A 17961-nucleotide genomic window follows, 5' to 3' on the forward strand; every position below is an offset into this window, starting at 1 on the left:
TGAACAGGAATACGCCTTTAAATATGCAGGAGAAGGTGACATGGTCACATTGTATGATACATTTCACAAAGAAACTGGCTGTTTGGAAGTAGCTGTCTCATGGGAAAATTCATAGCATTTAACACTAACAAGATGTATTATGGAAAAGAGCTTATATATGGAGAAAAGGCTCTTCAGCAATGTATCCCATGTAGGATCTGTGCAAACATAGGTATTATCCATTTATATTGCATAGGCTGCTCTGTTTGCAAAGAGAAGAAATATTCACTGTTTAAAGACAACTCCAACAGCTAGCCAAACATTTGTTTTATTTTTACGTTCATCACTGTCCTTTCATCAAGGATGTTGGAGAAGCAGACAAAGGACATATTCAGAAGCGGAAATGAAGACGGCAACCACACTTTAGTTCTTTGGGATTGTAAAGGGAACACCTGGAGCTGGCAACCAAACAAAGTCTGGAGCTGGCAACTGGAATAGTTCTCCTTGAACTGCAATCATAGCTAGCAATCCCAATAGTCTTTCCAGCTACAAATAGTGGAAAGAGTTGTTACAATGGGAAATATGGTACTAGGAACAACAGAATGCACCCGTAATATGAAAGTTAGCAAAGCACCCATCAAAAAGAAAGGGGGGGGGGGGGAAGGAGGAGGGGAGGAGATGCTACGAAAGTGCCCTGTTAGCCAGGAAAGATTGCCTTACAATGAATAAGAGAGCTCCCACAGGGTCATCCTGGATCAAGGACTTAATGAAAATGTGTCACCATAGAGGAAAGCAAACTACCTATGACAGGAGAAAAATTGCCAAAAAGTTGAAGCAATCTGTATGGTCTTTTTCCAAACTACCTTGGGGATGACACGTTATCCATATATCTGGTCTAAACCTGAGAGAAAGAGGAAGAGGGAGAGAGAGAAAGAATTTTTTGAAATAGAAGAAATCTAAGACACAGACACAAGCTAGAAATGTAACAAACTCAGTCATCATGTGTTAACATCAAATGAATGAAGTCATCAACAAAGGAAAATGAATCCTAAATGGCATAGTAAAGAAATCAAGTCCTGGCAAGACACTTCTAAAACCTGATAATAAAAGATAATAAGAAATCTGTTATTCTTCTTTTTTTAAAAAAAAATCTATCAAAAAGTGAGCCCAATAGAGCTATTATATTCATGGTTTGTGTGTCAAAGTTCAATGAAAAGTAGTTTGGCTTTAATCATTTAAACCTATCCACTTGTTTTCAGAGGTCAAAACCCACTGGATTTGTAAAGAAACAGCAGTTCAGAAAAAAGGATAATAGATATTCACTTGAACACATTGATGGATGGGAAAGGGGAAAGAGGGGATCTCTAAGGAAGAACAGCTATCAATGAAACATTTCATTTAGGAATTGTAGATTTTTAAATCGTTTTATAGCTATTGAAAAATAGAAAGATAAAATCCCCAAACCAAATATACCAAGTATTATTTTAAATGCTCTACAAGAAACACATCCATTTCGGGTTGTGAACCTCTTTTTTAAAAATGTGTTGAAATACATAATTTTAATTATGGCATTATAATTTAATTACTTCCTTCCATGGGAAAGTTAATAATTTGATATAAATGACTTTTTCTTAGGTCACATGCCACCAAACATGGCATTGGCCTTTTTACTGGGGCACTGGTAAATGATTGGAAGTTCAGAATGAATTACCTAATTCATGAGTCACCGAATTGATCTCAAAGATTACTGTATGACCTCATGTATTAGTTGAGGACAGGTTTTGGAGACAAAATTTTGACTTTTGGCTGAAAACCCTGGCCGCTTACACAATTTCTCTTCCCAGGTACTCAGAAAGTCAAGAACCACACCTGGAATACCGTGTCCAATTTTGGGCACCACAATTTAATATTGACAAGCTGGAATGTGTCCAGAGAAGGATGACTAAAATGATCAGAGGTCTGGAGAACATGGGCTATGACAAGAAAATTGAAGAGCTGGGCATGGTCAGTCTGCAGAAGAGAGGGCTGAGAGGAGACATGATGGCCATGTATAAATATGTGAAGTAAAGTCATAGGGAGGAGGGAGCAGGCTTGTTTTCTGCTGCCCTGGAGACTAGGATGTGGAACAATGGCTTCAAACTACAGGAAAGGAGATTCCACCTGAACATTAGGAAGAACTTTCTAACTGTGAGAGCTTTTCAGCAGTGGAACTCTCTGCTCCGGAGTGTGGTGGAGGCTTCTTCTTTGGAGGCTTTTAAACAGAGGCTGGATGGTCATCTGTTGGGGGTGCTTTGTGTCCAATTTTCCTGCTTCTTAGCAGGAGGTTGGACTGGATGGCCCATGGGGTCTCTTCCAACTCTATGATTCTTTTATTCTAAGTAGTGGCACCACAGCAGAGAGAATAAGGAGGGTTGGTGTTTCTTTTAAGGATCTCCTGGACTAATCTCTTGCCTTTCAGATAAGGAGATTTTATAGAGAGAGAGAGAGCAAGAGAGAGAGGGGGGGGGAGGAAAGAGAGTTAAAGTACAGTTTTGACTTTGACTTGTGGATAAGTTGACCCAGGCGTTTTGGGTTTCTATTTTATCTAAGTTACCAAACTGGAAGCATTTATTAAATTTGCAATTGACCCAATTCATGTCTATGAAGAAATAAGTTCCACTAGATTCATTGTGATGCCTATTCAGTTAAGCATCTATAGCAGGGGTGGGCAACTTCAGATGGTCCAGAGGACAAACTGTTCTTTCAACTTCTAGATCCTTCCACATGATGTAGGGTAGCTTTTTTAAGGGAATACTCGACGTTGAACTGCCAGTTTCCAACTCTCAATTTAGTTTTTTCCCTCTTTTAAAAACCATCTAACCCCAAAAAATCCAAAATTGAAACTCCTGTAAAATCTTTTTCATCATTGTTTTGAGGAGACATCAAGATGAGTGTGTCTCTAAAGGACACAGGAAGAACCACAATCACTCACCACAGTTATATAACATCAAGGCTTCATTTTACCCAGCAAAGAACTTTCAACTTGGTTATACCAAGTACCCATTAACTTGTCTGCAGGATTTTTTCAGTCCATTGTAGCAAATGTTGTTGTAGCTGCTGCTGTGTCATTTCCGGCCTATGGCAACCCTAAGATGAACTTACCATATTTTTTGGCAATATTTGTTCAGAGGTAGCTTGCCTTTGCCCTTCTCTGAAACTGAGGAAGCGTGAAGTCCAAATTCACCCAGTGGGTTTCAATGGTCAAGATGGGGTTCAAACCCTGTTCTTCAGAGTCCCAGATCAACACTTAAACTACTACACCATGCTGGCACTCAGACTGAGTATATCAACATATACTGAACAGTAGAAACTTGATTACAAGTGTCCCTAATTATGAGCTTTTCAATTTATGAGCCATTGCTCATCCAAGTTTTTGATTCGACATGTGAGCCAGATCCGAGTTATGAGCCCCTCCCAGGATGGGGGCCATGTTGGGAGACTGAAGTGAAGCCAAACTCACTGCCACTGCCTCAGAAGGGCAAACAGTGGTGTGGAGGCTGAGAAGGGGCCGCTCAGGGAGGGAGGGAGGCAGGGAGGGAGGGAGGCAGGCAGGTCTAGCTGGTTGAAGCCCTGAACCACATGTTGTCCTGGCAAATGGGTTTAATTTGTTCTGTGACTGAGTGGATTAATAGCATTTCAATGGTAAAATTAGCTTTGACAATCGAGCAAATTGAGTTATGAGTTGGTCACAGAATGAATTAAACTCGTATGTCAAGGTATCACTGCATATCCAACATCACAGAACTATGCTCTGTGCATAATGAGTACCTTAAAAACAAAAGAACCAATGAACAAAATCACACCAAATTTGGCAACAAAATGTCTCACAACACAAGGAGTGACCATCACTCAAAAATTATGATTTTGTCATTTGGGAGTTGTAGTTGCTGGGATTTGTATTTCATCTACAACCAAAGAGCATTCTGAACTCCATCAATGATGGAATTGAACCAAACTTGGCACACAGAACTCCCATGACCAACAAAAAATACTGGAAGGGTTTGGTGGCCATTGACCTTGAGTTTGGGAGTTGTAGTTCACCTACATCCAGAGAGCACTGTGGACTCAAACAATGATGGATCTGGACAAAACTTGGCACAAGCACTCAATACACCCAAATATGAACACAGATGGAGTTTGGGGGAAATATACCTTGACATTTGGGGGTTGTAGTCACTGGGATTCACAGTTCACCTACAATCAATGAGCATTCTGAACCCCATGAACAACAGAATTGGGGCAAACTTCCCACACAAAACCCCCATGACCAACAGAAAATACTTAAGGCCACCCAATCCAATTCCCTTCATCAGGGCAAGAAAACGTAATCAAAGCCCTCCTGACAAAGAACCATCGAGCCACAGATATAGATAGATAGATAGATAGATAGATAGATAGATAGATATGATTCACACACACACAGATATAGTGTCATAGATTTGAAAGGGACCCTTAAAGAAAGACAATGATATGTTGCATGTTCCAGGGTGGGCAAACCAGACACTCTCCACATCAACAATGACAAAGAAACAGCAAGAAATACTGTTTACCCACAAGAAATTACATATATTAGAAACCAACACTTTCTCATTATTTTCCAGATCAACAGACTGGGCCACAGCAACACATGGCAGGGGACAACTAGTTTCTTATTAATCTAGTGACCAAGCAGAGCAAGGTGTGAGAATGAAGTCTTAAGCCTGGTATCTGAGAAATGTGGATGACAAGTCTATCTTTCCATTCATGTCAATGGTTTTGCTCTTTGTCTATCAAGATGTAGCCCAATACTCTATTGATAGATGTTGGCATGTTTATACCAAAATTGAAATGTGTCATCTCCTTGGCTCCCTCCAACCTGCAACTAAATGCACTTCTACTACCACCAAATTAAAGAAAAACATTTACTTCATATCTTTTTCACATAAAAAGGCAAATCAGATCAGATAATAACACTGGTCTTGTAATATGTTACACAATTCCTCTTTTCTTCATTTCCCTAGCATCGTCCCCTGCAATATGCTTATGATAATGTGATAATGAATGATTTTATGTGCATTGGCAGGGTAATTTTCAAAAAGTTCACAAAATGCTGAGGGCTCGCATCTTGGAGATATGAATTAGAAGATTCTGAACTCCCTCCTCTACTGTCAGCTTTCATTTTGTGGTAAATGTAATTTGGTACTGCCCAATTACAGCTACACTACAAAACTGAATTTCTTCTTGTCTATGGAGCAGTATCCACTCTCCTACCAAGCAGGGCAAAATAAAATCTTTAAAAATGAATCAAGAAATTCCTTCTCTACACTGTGAATATAAGGGCTGTGGTGGCGCAATGGGTTAATCCCTTGCGCTACTGAACTGCTGACCTCAAGGTTGGCAGTTTGAATCTGAAGGATGGGGTGAGCTCCTGGTGTTAGCCCTAGCTCCTGCCAACCTAGCAGTTCAAAAACATGCAAATGTGAATAGATCAATAGGAACTGCCTCAGTTAGAAGGCAAAAAAATGTTCCATGCAATCATGCTGGCCATACAACCAGGAGGTCTCTACGGACAACACAGGCTCCTCAGGTTGGAAATGGAGATGAGCACTTCCCCAGCGCTAGAGATGAGCACCGCCTCCAAAGTGAGAAATGAAAAGGAGAAACCTTGGACTTTGTGTATTTGTGCTTCATTGTATTTCATTGTAACAAGGCATGGAATATTTGCTTGCGTCAGTTTATATGCTGTAATCCACTCTGAGTCCCCTCGGGAAGAAGGGCGGAATATAAATAAAGTGTTGTTGTTATTATTATAAGTGTTAATATGTTGATTATTACTGTGACCCGCAAGATACGCAGAAAGGGGGAAACAAGCTAGTTTCTCACAAGTCAATTGTACAGAATGGTGACTGCTTGTTTGGCCACATATCTTGCATTATAGAAGGTTCACAGACCATCGTAACTACTACATATTTATAGGAACACTAGCTATCTCCTGCCACGCGTTGCTGTGGCCCAGTCTGTTGATCTGGAAAATAAAGTATTGAGAGTGTTGGTTTCTAATATGTGTAATTTCTTTATGCTTGTGGGTAAACAGTATTTCTTGCTGTTTTTTTTTTTTTTTTTTTTTTTTGTCAGTGTTGATGTGTAGAGTGTCTGGTTTGCCCACCCTGGAACATGCAACATATCACTGTCCTTCTTTAAGGGTCCCTTGCATATCTATTATACTATATCTGTGTGTGAATAATATCTATCTATCTAGCTAACTTGCTAGCTAGCTAGCTATATCTATGGCTGGATGGCTGTTTGTCAGGAGGACTTTGATTACGTTTTCTTGCCCTGATGAAGGGAGTTGGATTGGATGGCCTTAAGTATTTTCTGTTGGTCATGGGGGTTCTGTGTGGGAAGTTTGCCCCGATTCTGTTGTTTGTGAGGTTCAGAATGCTCATTGATTGTAGGTGAACTGTGAATCCCAGTGACTACAACTCCCAAATGTCAAGGTATATTTCCCCCAAATTCCATCTGTGTTCATATTTGGGCGTATTGAGTGCTTGTGCCAAGATCCATCATTGTTTGAGTCCACAGTGCTCTCTGGATGTTGGTGAACTACAACTCCCAAACTCAAAGTTAATGGCCACCAAACCCCTCCAGTCTTTTCTGTTGGTCATGGGAGTTCTATGTGCCAAGTTTGGTTCAATTCCATCGTTGATGGAGTTCAGAATGCTGTTTGATTGGAGGTGAACTATAAATCCCAGCAACTACAACTCCCAAATGACAAAATCATGAATTTTTGAGTGATGGTCACTCCTTGTATTGTGAGATGTTTTGTTGCCAGATTTGGTGTGATTTCGTTCATTGGTTCTTTTGTTTTTAAGGTACTCATTATGCACAGAGCATTTTTTATATAGATACCATAGGCATAATAGCATAAAAGTTAAGCATTTCTAAGTCTCAAAATCAATGGGATTCAAAACACAAAGGCAATCTCTTTCTATATTTTTCTAACTGGAAGACATTCTACTGCAAAGTCAAAATTCGATACTCATGTTACTGTTATTTCTGTATTTCCTTTCATTTACTTTCTACCTTGTTTTCATCATTTCTTCACAACAGTTTAAACAGATGTACTATCAAGGCTACATAACCTGTAGCACTGAACTTTCAATTCAAGACTCCGGGAGAATCGTGTTATTTGCCAGGCAAGTAACATTCTTCAAATACGTAGGTTCAATTATGAAACAGTTCAAAGGAACTCAGCCCACTAAACATTTCTTTTGTGCAAGTCCAATGAAAATAAATGAGAGTTACACAACACCAGAACAGTCAACACTAAGGTTTTTAAGGGTACTGAGTATAGGTAGATAATTAATCAGATCTTCACGAACTCAAATGAACACGGGGTGCCTTAGAAGCGTTGACTTCAAGAGTTCAACTCATCATGCATTTCAACTAGTTAAACCAAGGAATTTCATTAAGAATAACAATTCTATTGATTTGGGTAAAAATTAAAAGAAGAAAAGTGTCAAAAGCCATTATGGCAAGTACATTTTTAGATAAAGCAAATATAATAAAAGAAAAGTTAAGACAACGCTTTTACTAAGGGCTTGATTAATATATGGTTCTAATATAAGAAAGTACTTGCTGAACCTCTATAAGCTCTCTGTCCATTTTGAGAACACCAGTTTTTCAAACAGGAAGATTAATATATTTAATTTAAAGCAGCGTTTCTCAACCTGGGGGTTAGGACTTCTAGTGGGGTCACGAGGGGTTTCAGCGGGGTCACAAAATACCATCAGAAAACATATATTTCCGATGGTCTTAGGAATCCCTTTGCCAGAGAAGGCTGAAGATCTCTTCACCTGTCCTCCTCTTCCTTTTTGGAAACTGATGGTGAATCCTCCCACCAAAAGACTTCCTCTCAGTCAAAGAGAGGACTGTTTCTGAGACTCCAAGCGGAGAGGGGAGAGCAGGCATGCTTGGTACATGGCAGCGTGGTGCACATATGCAGATGAGGAAGACCATGTGAGGTTGGAGGGAGGCTCGTGCCAGCCAGTCTCTTCAAGGCATTTATTTTCTTTTTTGTATGGAAAGGAAAAGGTATATAAATAAAGTTGTATTATTTATTATTTATTATAAAACTTAAACTATTTAGATAATCAAAAGCCTCAAGCAAGATAATCCAAATTATGCCTTACCACTAAATATTCTGAAGCCACACTTGACATGCATATGTGCTGTGAGTGCACACACATTCACAAGTGTTTTTAAGTGATACAGTGGAAACTGTGTGCCAGAAATAGGAACACGGCTGGAAAATGGGCAAAATGAGAAGATCATAGCCATCTAATCTTATCACCAGCTGGGAGCCTAATGAACTAAATTTAAGATGGCCATTATCTCCAGGGAATTTTTAAAAAGCCATTGCTCATCTCCGTGTGTTAATTAATTTAGGTATATACTTATTTAAAGTTGCCCACCAACTGTCCTTGAAGACTGTTCATCATGAAACACCCAAGAAGGGTGGAATGACACACAGTTGGCTTTCCACATTTCCGGATCTGATTACACTATGTAACAAGATTTTTGTTCCTGGGTTATAAATGTCATTTCCTAATTATTTCTATCATAAGAACATGGAAAAAGTTTATTAAACTGTAAAAACGTTGTTTTGTAGGACAGCCTCCAGCACATTTTTCTATAGTTTTTCAATGACTATCTCATATACTCTCAACCAATTCAACATTGTTTGTGGCAGCTACAACAACCAAGTTTCTGTAGTATAACAACTACTTTCAAAGTAAGTACCACACAATTGGAACTTAACGGGAGCCCCTGGTGGCGTAGCAGTTAAATTGCTAAGCTGCTAAATTTGCTGACCGAAAGGTCGGTAGTTTGAAACTGGGGAGTGGAGTGAGCTCCCGCTGTTAGTCCCAGCTACCAACAACCTAGCAGTTCAAAACAAGCAAATGTGAATAGATCAATAGGTACTACTGCAGCAGGAAGGTAATAATAATAATAATGAACCTGACCTCATGATCGTGTTAAAAAACGAAGTATGGATTGTTGATGTTGCCATCAGGTGACAGCAGGATTGAAGAGAAACCACTGGAAAAGCTGACACGATATGAGGATTTAAAGATCGAACTGCAAAGACTCTGGCACAAGTCAGTAAAGGTAGTCACAGTGGTGATCGGCGCACTGGGTGCAGCATGCCTTGGCCTGCACTTAAACACAATCGGCACTGACAACATTACCATCTGGCAGCTGCAGAAGGTCACCTTACTGGGATCTGCACGCATTATTCGCCGATACATCACACACTCCTAGACACTTGGGAAGTGTCCGACGTGTGATCCAGCAGAGTGATCTTGTCTGCTGTGGACTCATCTTGTTGTGTTTATAATCATCATCATCATCATCATCACACAGTCCTAGACACTTGGGAAGTGTTCGACTTGTGATTTTGAAATCCAGCATATAGATCTTGCTTGCTGTGTTTTTGTGTCAGTAAAATAATAATAATAATAATAATAATAATAATAATAATACACCTTTATTGCTATACTGCCCTATCTCCCCAAGGAGACTCAGAGCAGTTTCTGGCACGGTAAAGCACTGCAATTACCAACATTAAAACATACAAAAAGTCATTATAAAAAGTATAAACATAGTACTATATAACAATTGTACATATTTAAAATAAAAAGGCGTCCCATGCAGTCATACCAGACACATGACCTTGGAGGCGTCTATGGACAATGCCGGCTCTTCAATTTAAAAATGGAGATGAGCACCACCACCCAGAGTCTAACACGACTAGACTTAATGCCAGGGAAAAACCTTTACCTTCACCTTACCACACAATTAAACAACTGTCACAATGGAGGATTTAGTAATTTCTAGAGAACACCTCTCTAGGACTATCTATTGAATAGCAAGCTTCTTTGGCATATTGACCATAGAGTCATGCTAAAGGATCTATGGTAAACATTTCTGGAGCTGTGTTTTCTCAGATTTTTTTAAAAAAATAGCTATTTCTTTATTCACCGTTTTTCACTTTCATGTAGGTGCTTTGCCCCTGCTCCGATTAATGTGGAGGGCTGACTGTATTTCCATAAGGCTGATTTAGTGAAAGAATTTTATATTGAGAATCAAAGGCTTTTTGTAATGGCTTCCAAGTTTTGAACTGCAAAGTTCACTGGGCCCAATCCAAAGTATCATATAGCAGAGTTCAGTTCACTCTGAAAGTAGTCAGCAGGAAGAACGTCTTTCCAGTTTATCTGTTTCCAGCTGCAACCCCCTGCAGTTCCTTAAAGGTGGAACAGGATAAGCTGGAATGTGTCCAGAGGAGGGCAACTAAAATGATCAAGGGTCTGGAGAACAAGCCCTATGAGGAGCAGCTTAAAGAGCTGGGCATGTTTCTCTGGGATCCTGTTGCTTCCACAAATAAAGTGGCTCATTAAATTAATCCAACTTGGTGGAGTCTACACTGCCATATAATCCAGTTCAAAGCAAGTAATCTGAATTTTATTTGGCAATAGAGGGCCCTTCCACGCATCCTATATCCCAGAATATGAAGGCTGAAAATCCCACATTAATGGAGTGTGGACTCAGATAACCCAGTTCAAACCAAATATTGTGGGATTTTCTACCTTGATATTCTGGAATATAGGGCTGTGTGGAAGCTTCCTCAAAACATCTAGCAGTATTAACTAAGGGCCCTTCCACACAGCCATATCACTCAGAATATCAAGGCAGAAAATCCCACAATAACTGCTTTGAACTGGGTTATCTGAGTCCACAGCTGAATAAAATCCCACATTATCTGCTTCCCATTCAAAACAGATAATATGGGATTTTATTCAGCTGTGTGGAAGGGATCTTGGAAAAACCCCATAAAGAACTTTCCATATCACAATCATCTCAAAGGAATACCTCGTGCTCAGCCCTCAACTGAACCAATTTTTGGAAGTAAAGGCCTTATTCAGAGGTCCCTTCCACGGCAGCTGTATAAAATCTACATTATCTGCTTTGAAGTGGGTTATATGGTAGTCTGGACTCAGATAATCCAGTTCAAAGCAGGTATTGTGGATTATCTGCCTTGATATTCCAGGTTATATGGTTGCGTGGAAGGGCCCAGAGCTGCAGAATGACAACAGTCAAGGGCACTGTAGACTGAGAATCATATTCCAGTTCAAAGTAGATAATCCGGATTATATGTCAGTGTAGATCCAGCCTAAGAAGAGATCAGATAATCTGGATTTTCTACAGCTGTGTAGAAGGGGTCTGTAACTTCCAGGACTTCATGGCATTCGGCCAAGGCAAATAGTAGTATCAAACTGCATTCGGACCAGGTCTACACTGCCCTATATGCCAGATCATTTTTTATCCCAGATTATTTAGCAATATAGACACAGCCTCCTTCCATACAACTGAAAAAAGTCCACATCGTGAGCTTTGAACTTGAATATATGGCAGTGTGGACTCAGATAACCCAGTTCAAAGCAGATATTGAGGTATTTTTTGCCTTGATATTCTGGATTATATGACCCCTTTCACACAGGTGTAAAATCCACGGATTATATGGTAGTGTGGACTAATGGGCCCTTCTACACAGTACTATATCCCAGAAATCAAGGCAGGAAATACCACATTATATGAATGTGGACTCAGATAACCCAGTTCAAAGCAGATATTGTGGGATTCTTTGCCTTTATATTCTGGGTTATATAGCTGTGTGCAAGGGGCTTCAGGCCCCTTCTATACTGCACGATAAATCCAGATTATCTGCTTTGAACTGGATTATACAGCAGTGTAGTCTCTGATAATCCAGTTCAAAGCAGATAATGTGGATTATCTGCTTTGATAATATGGATTATATGCCAGTGTATTTCCATCCTCATATAATCCAGCTCAAAGCAGATAATCCAGGATCATATTCTGGGATATAGGGCAGTGTAGATGCAGCCTCAGGGCCCTTCCACATAGCTCTATATCCCAGAATATCAAGGCAGAAAATCCCACATTATCTGAGTGTGGACTCAGATAATGCAATTCAAAGCAGATATTGTGGGATTTTCTGCCTTGATATTTTGGGATATACGGTTGTTTGGAAGGGCCCTCAGGTGCCTTCTATGATGACATATAATCCAGATTATCAAATCAGATAATCCAGATTATCTGATTTGAACTGGATTATACACCAGTGTAGTCTGAGATAATCCAGTTCAAAACAGATAATATGCATTATCTGCTTTATAATCAGGATTATATGCCAGTGTAGTTCCATCCTCATATAATCCAGTTCAAAGCAGATAATCCAGGATCAGATTCTGGGATATAAGGCAGTGTAGATGCAGCCTCAGGGCCCTTCCACACCGCCCTATATCCCAGAATATCAAGGCAGAAAATCCCACATTATCTGTGGACTCAGATTAATGCAGTTCAAAGCAGATATTGTGGGATTTTCTGCCTTGATATTCTGGGTTATATGGCCTCTTCCACACAGGTGTATAAATCCACATTGAGCTGGATTATATGGTAGTGTGGACTAATGGGTCCTTCCACACAGCCCTATATCCCAGAATATCAAGGCAGGGAATCCCACATTATCTGAGTGTAGACTCATATAATCCAGTTCAAAGCAGATAATCTGGATTACCTGGTTTGATAATCTGGATTATATGTCATCATAGAAGGTACCTGAGGGCCCATCCAAACAGCCGTATATCCCATTTAAATTGGGTTATCTGAGTCCACAGTGCCATATATTCCATATAAAATCTGGATTTTATATGGTAGTGTTGAAGGGGCCTCAGAAGCACTTGGGTTGGCATTGAGCCACACACTTGGGGACACACAAGGAAGCCTAGGAGACTGGAGAGGGAGGCACTTTGCACGCCCTCAGAGGCACCCTTTTGGATCCCCCACAACTGCTCCAAAGCAGAGTTGCAACCAGGAAGAAACAAGCTTCCCAAAAGCTTGGGCCAGAGTTGCTTCTGGCTGGCTGGCCAGCCTCCACCTCCAGGCGTGTCTGCCCCCCTGGAACCCGCTTGGGCGAATGGGTACCTCAATATCCACGGGATCCCGGCTAAGGAGACTATCCATGGCGGATCAGCTACCTCTTCGGCTTGTGCGGACGGAAGGGGACGAGAGCGGAACAGCAACGCCCCCATAGTGGGCGGAGGCTATGGAGGGAAGGGGAGGAGGAGGGCTTGGATGGACCTTGGCATCAGATCTGGAGGAAGGCTCTCAGCTCCGGTGAGGCGGGGGTGTTACTTCCAGGGCTGGCGACGCACCTTTCGAAGGGGAAAACCCGCCATGCCTCTGAGCATGTGCAGAGTGCCTTTCGCTGACTTCGAGCGCATTGCAGGAATGCCTCCCCCCAAACACGTCGTTGTGATCCTTTCTCAATTTATAACCCACCTTTGCATTCAACAGACAGGTGGATGGGAGGGCACAAAAATCAAGTAGACTCTCAGTTAACCGGAGTTCAAGCAACAGGGACTCTCAAGCAACCGGCAAAATATCCAAGTAACAATACTGCATCCACAAAGCTGAATCTTGGGAGTTGTAGTCTCATCACATTGAGAGGGGAATGCATGGGTGACTGTCCCTTTAAGAGTAGAGAATCGCCCCTCTTATATTGTCAGCACTTCTTTCCATGGGATAAAAACCCACAAGAGACAGTGCACTAGGTTAAAACCATAGCTTTCCATGGGATCCTATTGTTCTGCATCAAAGCCTATAAGATACAAGAGACAGTGATCCAGTTTAAAACAATTTCTTTCCATGGGATTCTATTGCTCTGCATCAAACTCCATAGGATACAAGAGACTGCTTACCAATAGGGAAATTTCTCAATGTGTAAGGTTTCACAGTGCTTTACACTGCCATGACTCAAGACTGGGAGTTGTAGTTTACCTGGGCATCAGCACTCTTTGAAAGAAAAGGCCTTGTAAAACCACAACTCCCAGGATTCCGTAGCCTTAAGACACGGAAGTTCGAGTAGTGTCAAACTGCATTAATTCCACTATGTAGGTAGAGGCACCCTATGGCCCCTTCCACACAGCTGAATAAAATCCCACATTATCTAGTTTGAATTGGAATATATGGCAGTGTGGACCCAGGGCCCTTCCAGATAGTCAACCCAAAATATCAAGGCAGAAAATCCCACAATATCTGCTTTGAACTAGGTTATCTGAGTCCACACTGAAAATGTGGGATTTTATTCAGTTGTGTGAAAGAGGCCTCAGATAACCCAGTTCAAAGCAGATGTTGTGGGATTTTCTGCCTTGATATTCTGGTTTATATGGCTGTGTGGAAGGGCCCAATGAGGGAGTAAAAACACAGTAAGAAGGAAGAAGCTAAATAACAAGCCATCAATGTAATTACAGGTTGAGCATCCCTTGCCAGGCCTATCAAAATACCCCGAAATCAGAAAATAGCCACATGGGTGGCTGAAATAGTGGCACCTTGGCTTTCTATGGTGCAATGTACACATTCTTTGTTACATGCACATAATTATTTTAAAATCTATCTATCTATATATAAATGCTCTGTTCATTTTGAGTGACATCATAACTCAAAAACCGCTGGACAAATTGCCACCAAATTTGGCCACAAGACACCTACTAACTCAAAAAATTGATTTTGTCATTTTTGGAGTTGTAGTTGCTGGGATTTATGGTAAACTTACAGTTAAAGAGCATTCTGAACTCCACCAACGATGGAATTGAACCAAACTTGGCACACAGGACTGCCATGACCGGTAGAAAACACTAGAAGGGTTTGGTGGGCATTGTTCTTGAGTTTTGGAGCTGTAGTTCACCTACATCCAGAGAGCACTGTGCACTCAAACAATGAAGGATCTAGACCAGATTTGGTACAGATACTCAATATGCCCAAATACGAACACAGATGGAGTTTGGGGAAAATAGACCTTGACATTTGGGAGGTGTAGTTACTGGGATTTACAGTTCACCTACAATCAAAGAGCATTCTAAACCCCACCAACAACAGAATTGGGCCAAACATCCCACACAAAACGCCTATGACCAACAGAAAATACTATGTTTCCTGGTGGTCTTTGGCAACCTTTCTGACACCTCCTCGCAACCCTTCCAGAGTCCCGACCCCCAGGTTGAGAAATACTGCCTTAAAGTCATCCAGTCCAAAACATAATCAAAGCCCCCCTGATAAAGAGCCATCCAGCCATAGATATAGATATATATGATTCACACATAGACCTGCATTTTATCAGTCATTTTTTAAATTTGTTTTTTATCTTTATTTGAGAAAAAATTACAATTATATAGACATATACTATACATATGAGATATTCACTGAAAAACTATAGCAAAATGTGCTGCAGGATGTCCCGCAAAAACAAAGTTTTTGCAGTTTAATAAACTTTTTCCATGTTTTTAATGATAAAACCAATTAGGAAATGATGTTTATAACCCAGGAACAAAAATCGTGTTATACAGTGTTGTCTTAATTAAGTCCCATCCTTCTTCCAAGGAACTCGGGAAATGACACATAGGGTTTTTCTCCAAGTAGCCTTCACAGCCAATGAGTAATGTGGTTTAAAATGAGAGAGGGTCATACGGTGAGTTTTAATGCCAAGTAAGGTTTATTAAGACGTGGCTGGTGTTATGTGCCTCCAAGTCAGCTTTGACTTATAGTGACCCTATAAATGAGAGACCTCTGAAAGGCCATGTTATCAAGAGCCAGGCAAACTCAAGGGCAATGGCTTTATTGTTTGAGCCAAACCATTGCCATGTCGTTTACCTTTTTCTCTCTCTACTGCTTTTGTCTTTCCCAGCCTTGTCACCTTACTCATGATAATTCTGATGACTTATTTGTTTAATTAATTAATTAATTCACAAAATCATAAATATGCTTAATCAAATAAAATAAACAATCAAAAACCTATGATCATTATTAAGACTAGGCCACTCTAAATCAATTTTAAGACTGTTCATTACATTGCATGTCTAATGTCTGCCTCACACATTCACCAGTGTGGATCCTAAGTTGCTCTTCCATTCATGCACCACTAACTCATCACTCTGTTTTCCATTCTAGCTCAAACCTAATCTTAGTAGCAACTAAAAATGCCCCATTGGATCAATGGGATTTAAAGATATGTTGACTTATAATCCAACAATTGATTCAATGGGCCTGCTGTATTTGGGACTACACAATAGGATGCAGGCAAGGGACTACCATGATGTCGCCATTTCAACCACTTGTGGACAATTTTGGATTGAGGAGTATTTTGGATATTGGGATTCTGGATTAGGGATGCTCAACCTATATGCTCAAAATGGCAATGTTACAAGCAAACCATTTGACAGATAATATAGTTTATCTTCCTGAAAACAAAGGGACTTAGATCCATAGAGGGGACTAAAATAATAATAACAACAAGATTAGTACACGGCAAACAAGATCATTATGCTGGTTTTTGTATTTGATCACACATTGGACACTTTCCAAGTGTCTAGGACTCTGATGTATCTCCCTATGGACATCCGTAGGGAAACCAAGGTGCTTGTTTATAAAGCTATTGTCCTCCCAACCGTGCTATACACCTGTGAAATGTGGACGTCATACTCAACTCCTGGAACGATTCCATCAGCGTTGCCTCTGAAAAACCGTACAAATCTCTTGGGAAGAAAGGTGGATAAATGTCAGCTTGGGACCACTGGGATCATTTTTCCTGGCTTGTGCCATTCTTAGTAGTTCAATCTTTAAATCCTCATATTGTATAAGCTTTTCCAGCAGCTTCTTGTTAATTCTGCCGCCACCTGGGATTGCAACATCGATGATCCATACTTTGTTTTTTTTCCATGCTCATAGGATCAAGAGTATTGTGCTCCAAAACTTTGTCAGTCTAAATTTGGAAGTCCCAGAGTAGTTTTATGTGTTCATTTTCTGTAACTTTTTCAGGCTTGCGATCTTCCCAGTTCTTTGTTGCAGGCAGATGGTATTTGTGGTACAAGTTCCCTTGGATCATCTGAGCAACAGCATTATGCCTCTGCTTATAGTCCATCTGTGTGATCTTCTTGCAGCAACTGAGTATGTGATCCATCGTTTCATCTGCTTCCTTGCAGAGTCTACACTTGGAATCTGTTGTGGACTTTTCAGTTATGACTTTGATGGCATTTGTTCTAATTGCTTGTTCTTGGGCTGCAAGAATCAGGCCCTCCATTTCCTTTTTCAATGTTGCTGTTATTTTACTGACACAAAACACAGTATGACACAGCAAATGAGATATATATGCTTGATTTCATATCACAAAATCACAAGTTGAACACTTCTCAAGTGTTTAGTACTGTGTGGTGTATTTTTTAATGATGCGCACAGATCCAAGTAAGGTAGCCTTTTGCAGTTGACAGACTGTGATTTTGTCAATGTTTATTGTTTCCAAATGCTGGCTGAGATGTTTTGGCACAGCACCCAGTGTGCCGATTACCACTGGGACCACTTGTACTGGTTTATACTAGAGTCTTTGCAGTTCGATTTTGAGGTCTTGATAGCGGCTGAGTTTTTCCTGTTGTTTTTCCTCAATGCGACTGTCACCTGGTATGGCGACATCAATAATCCAGACTTTTTTCTTTTCCACAATCATGATGTCTGGTGTGTTGTGTTCCAAAACTTTGTCAGTCTGGATTCGAAAGTCCCACAGTATTTTTGTGTGTTCATTTCCCACTACCTTTGCAGGTTTATGATCCCACCACTAGCAGGTGGTACTTGTGATATAAGTTCCAGTGAATCATTTGGGGCACATAGTTGTGCCTCTTTTTGTAGTCCGTCTGTGCAATTTTCTTGCAGCACCTGAGGATATGGCCAATGGTTTCATCAGCTTCCTTGCACAGTCTGCATTTTGGGTCATCCACTGATTTTTCAATCCTGGCCTTAATTGCATTGGTTCTGATGGCTTGCTCCTGGGCTGCAAGA

General features: G+C 40.5%; 1 protein-coding gene across 2 annotated transcripts in view; it reads right to left on the reverse strand.

Moving 5' to 3' along the window:
* The window catches only part of DPYD (dihydropyrimidine dehydrogenase), a 594355-nt gene extending 581177 nt beyond the window's left edge, over positions 1 to 13178 (reverse strand). Inside the window, exon 1 of one of the 2 annotated variants that reach the window (XM_060773944.2) lies at positions 13063 to 13177. In XM_060773944.2, the coding sequence (XP_060629927.2) occupies positions 13063 to 13101 (39 nt within the window). In that variant the 5' untranslated portion in view covers positions 13102 to 13177. Of the gene's footprint in view, positions 1 to 13062 lie in introns of both variants that reach the window. The other variant, XM_060773945.2, reaches the window with a different exon arrangement.
* Between the last annotated feature and the right edge of the window lie 4783 nt (positions 13179 to 17961).

The sequence above is a fragment of the Anolis sagrei genome, chromosome 4 (genome assembly GCF_037176765.1).
Source record: "Anolis sagrei isolate rAnoSag1 chromosome 4, rAnoSag1.mat, whole genome shotgun sequence".
Classification (NCBI taxonomy): Eukaryota; Metazoa; Chordata; class Lepidosauria; order Squamata; family Dactyloidae; genus Anolis; species Anolis sagrei.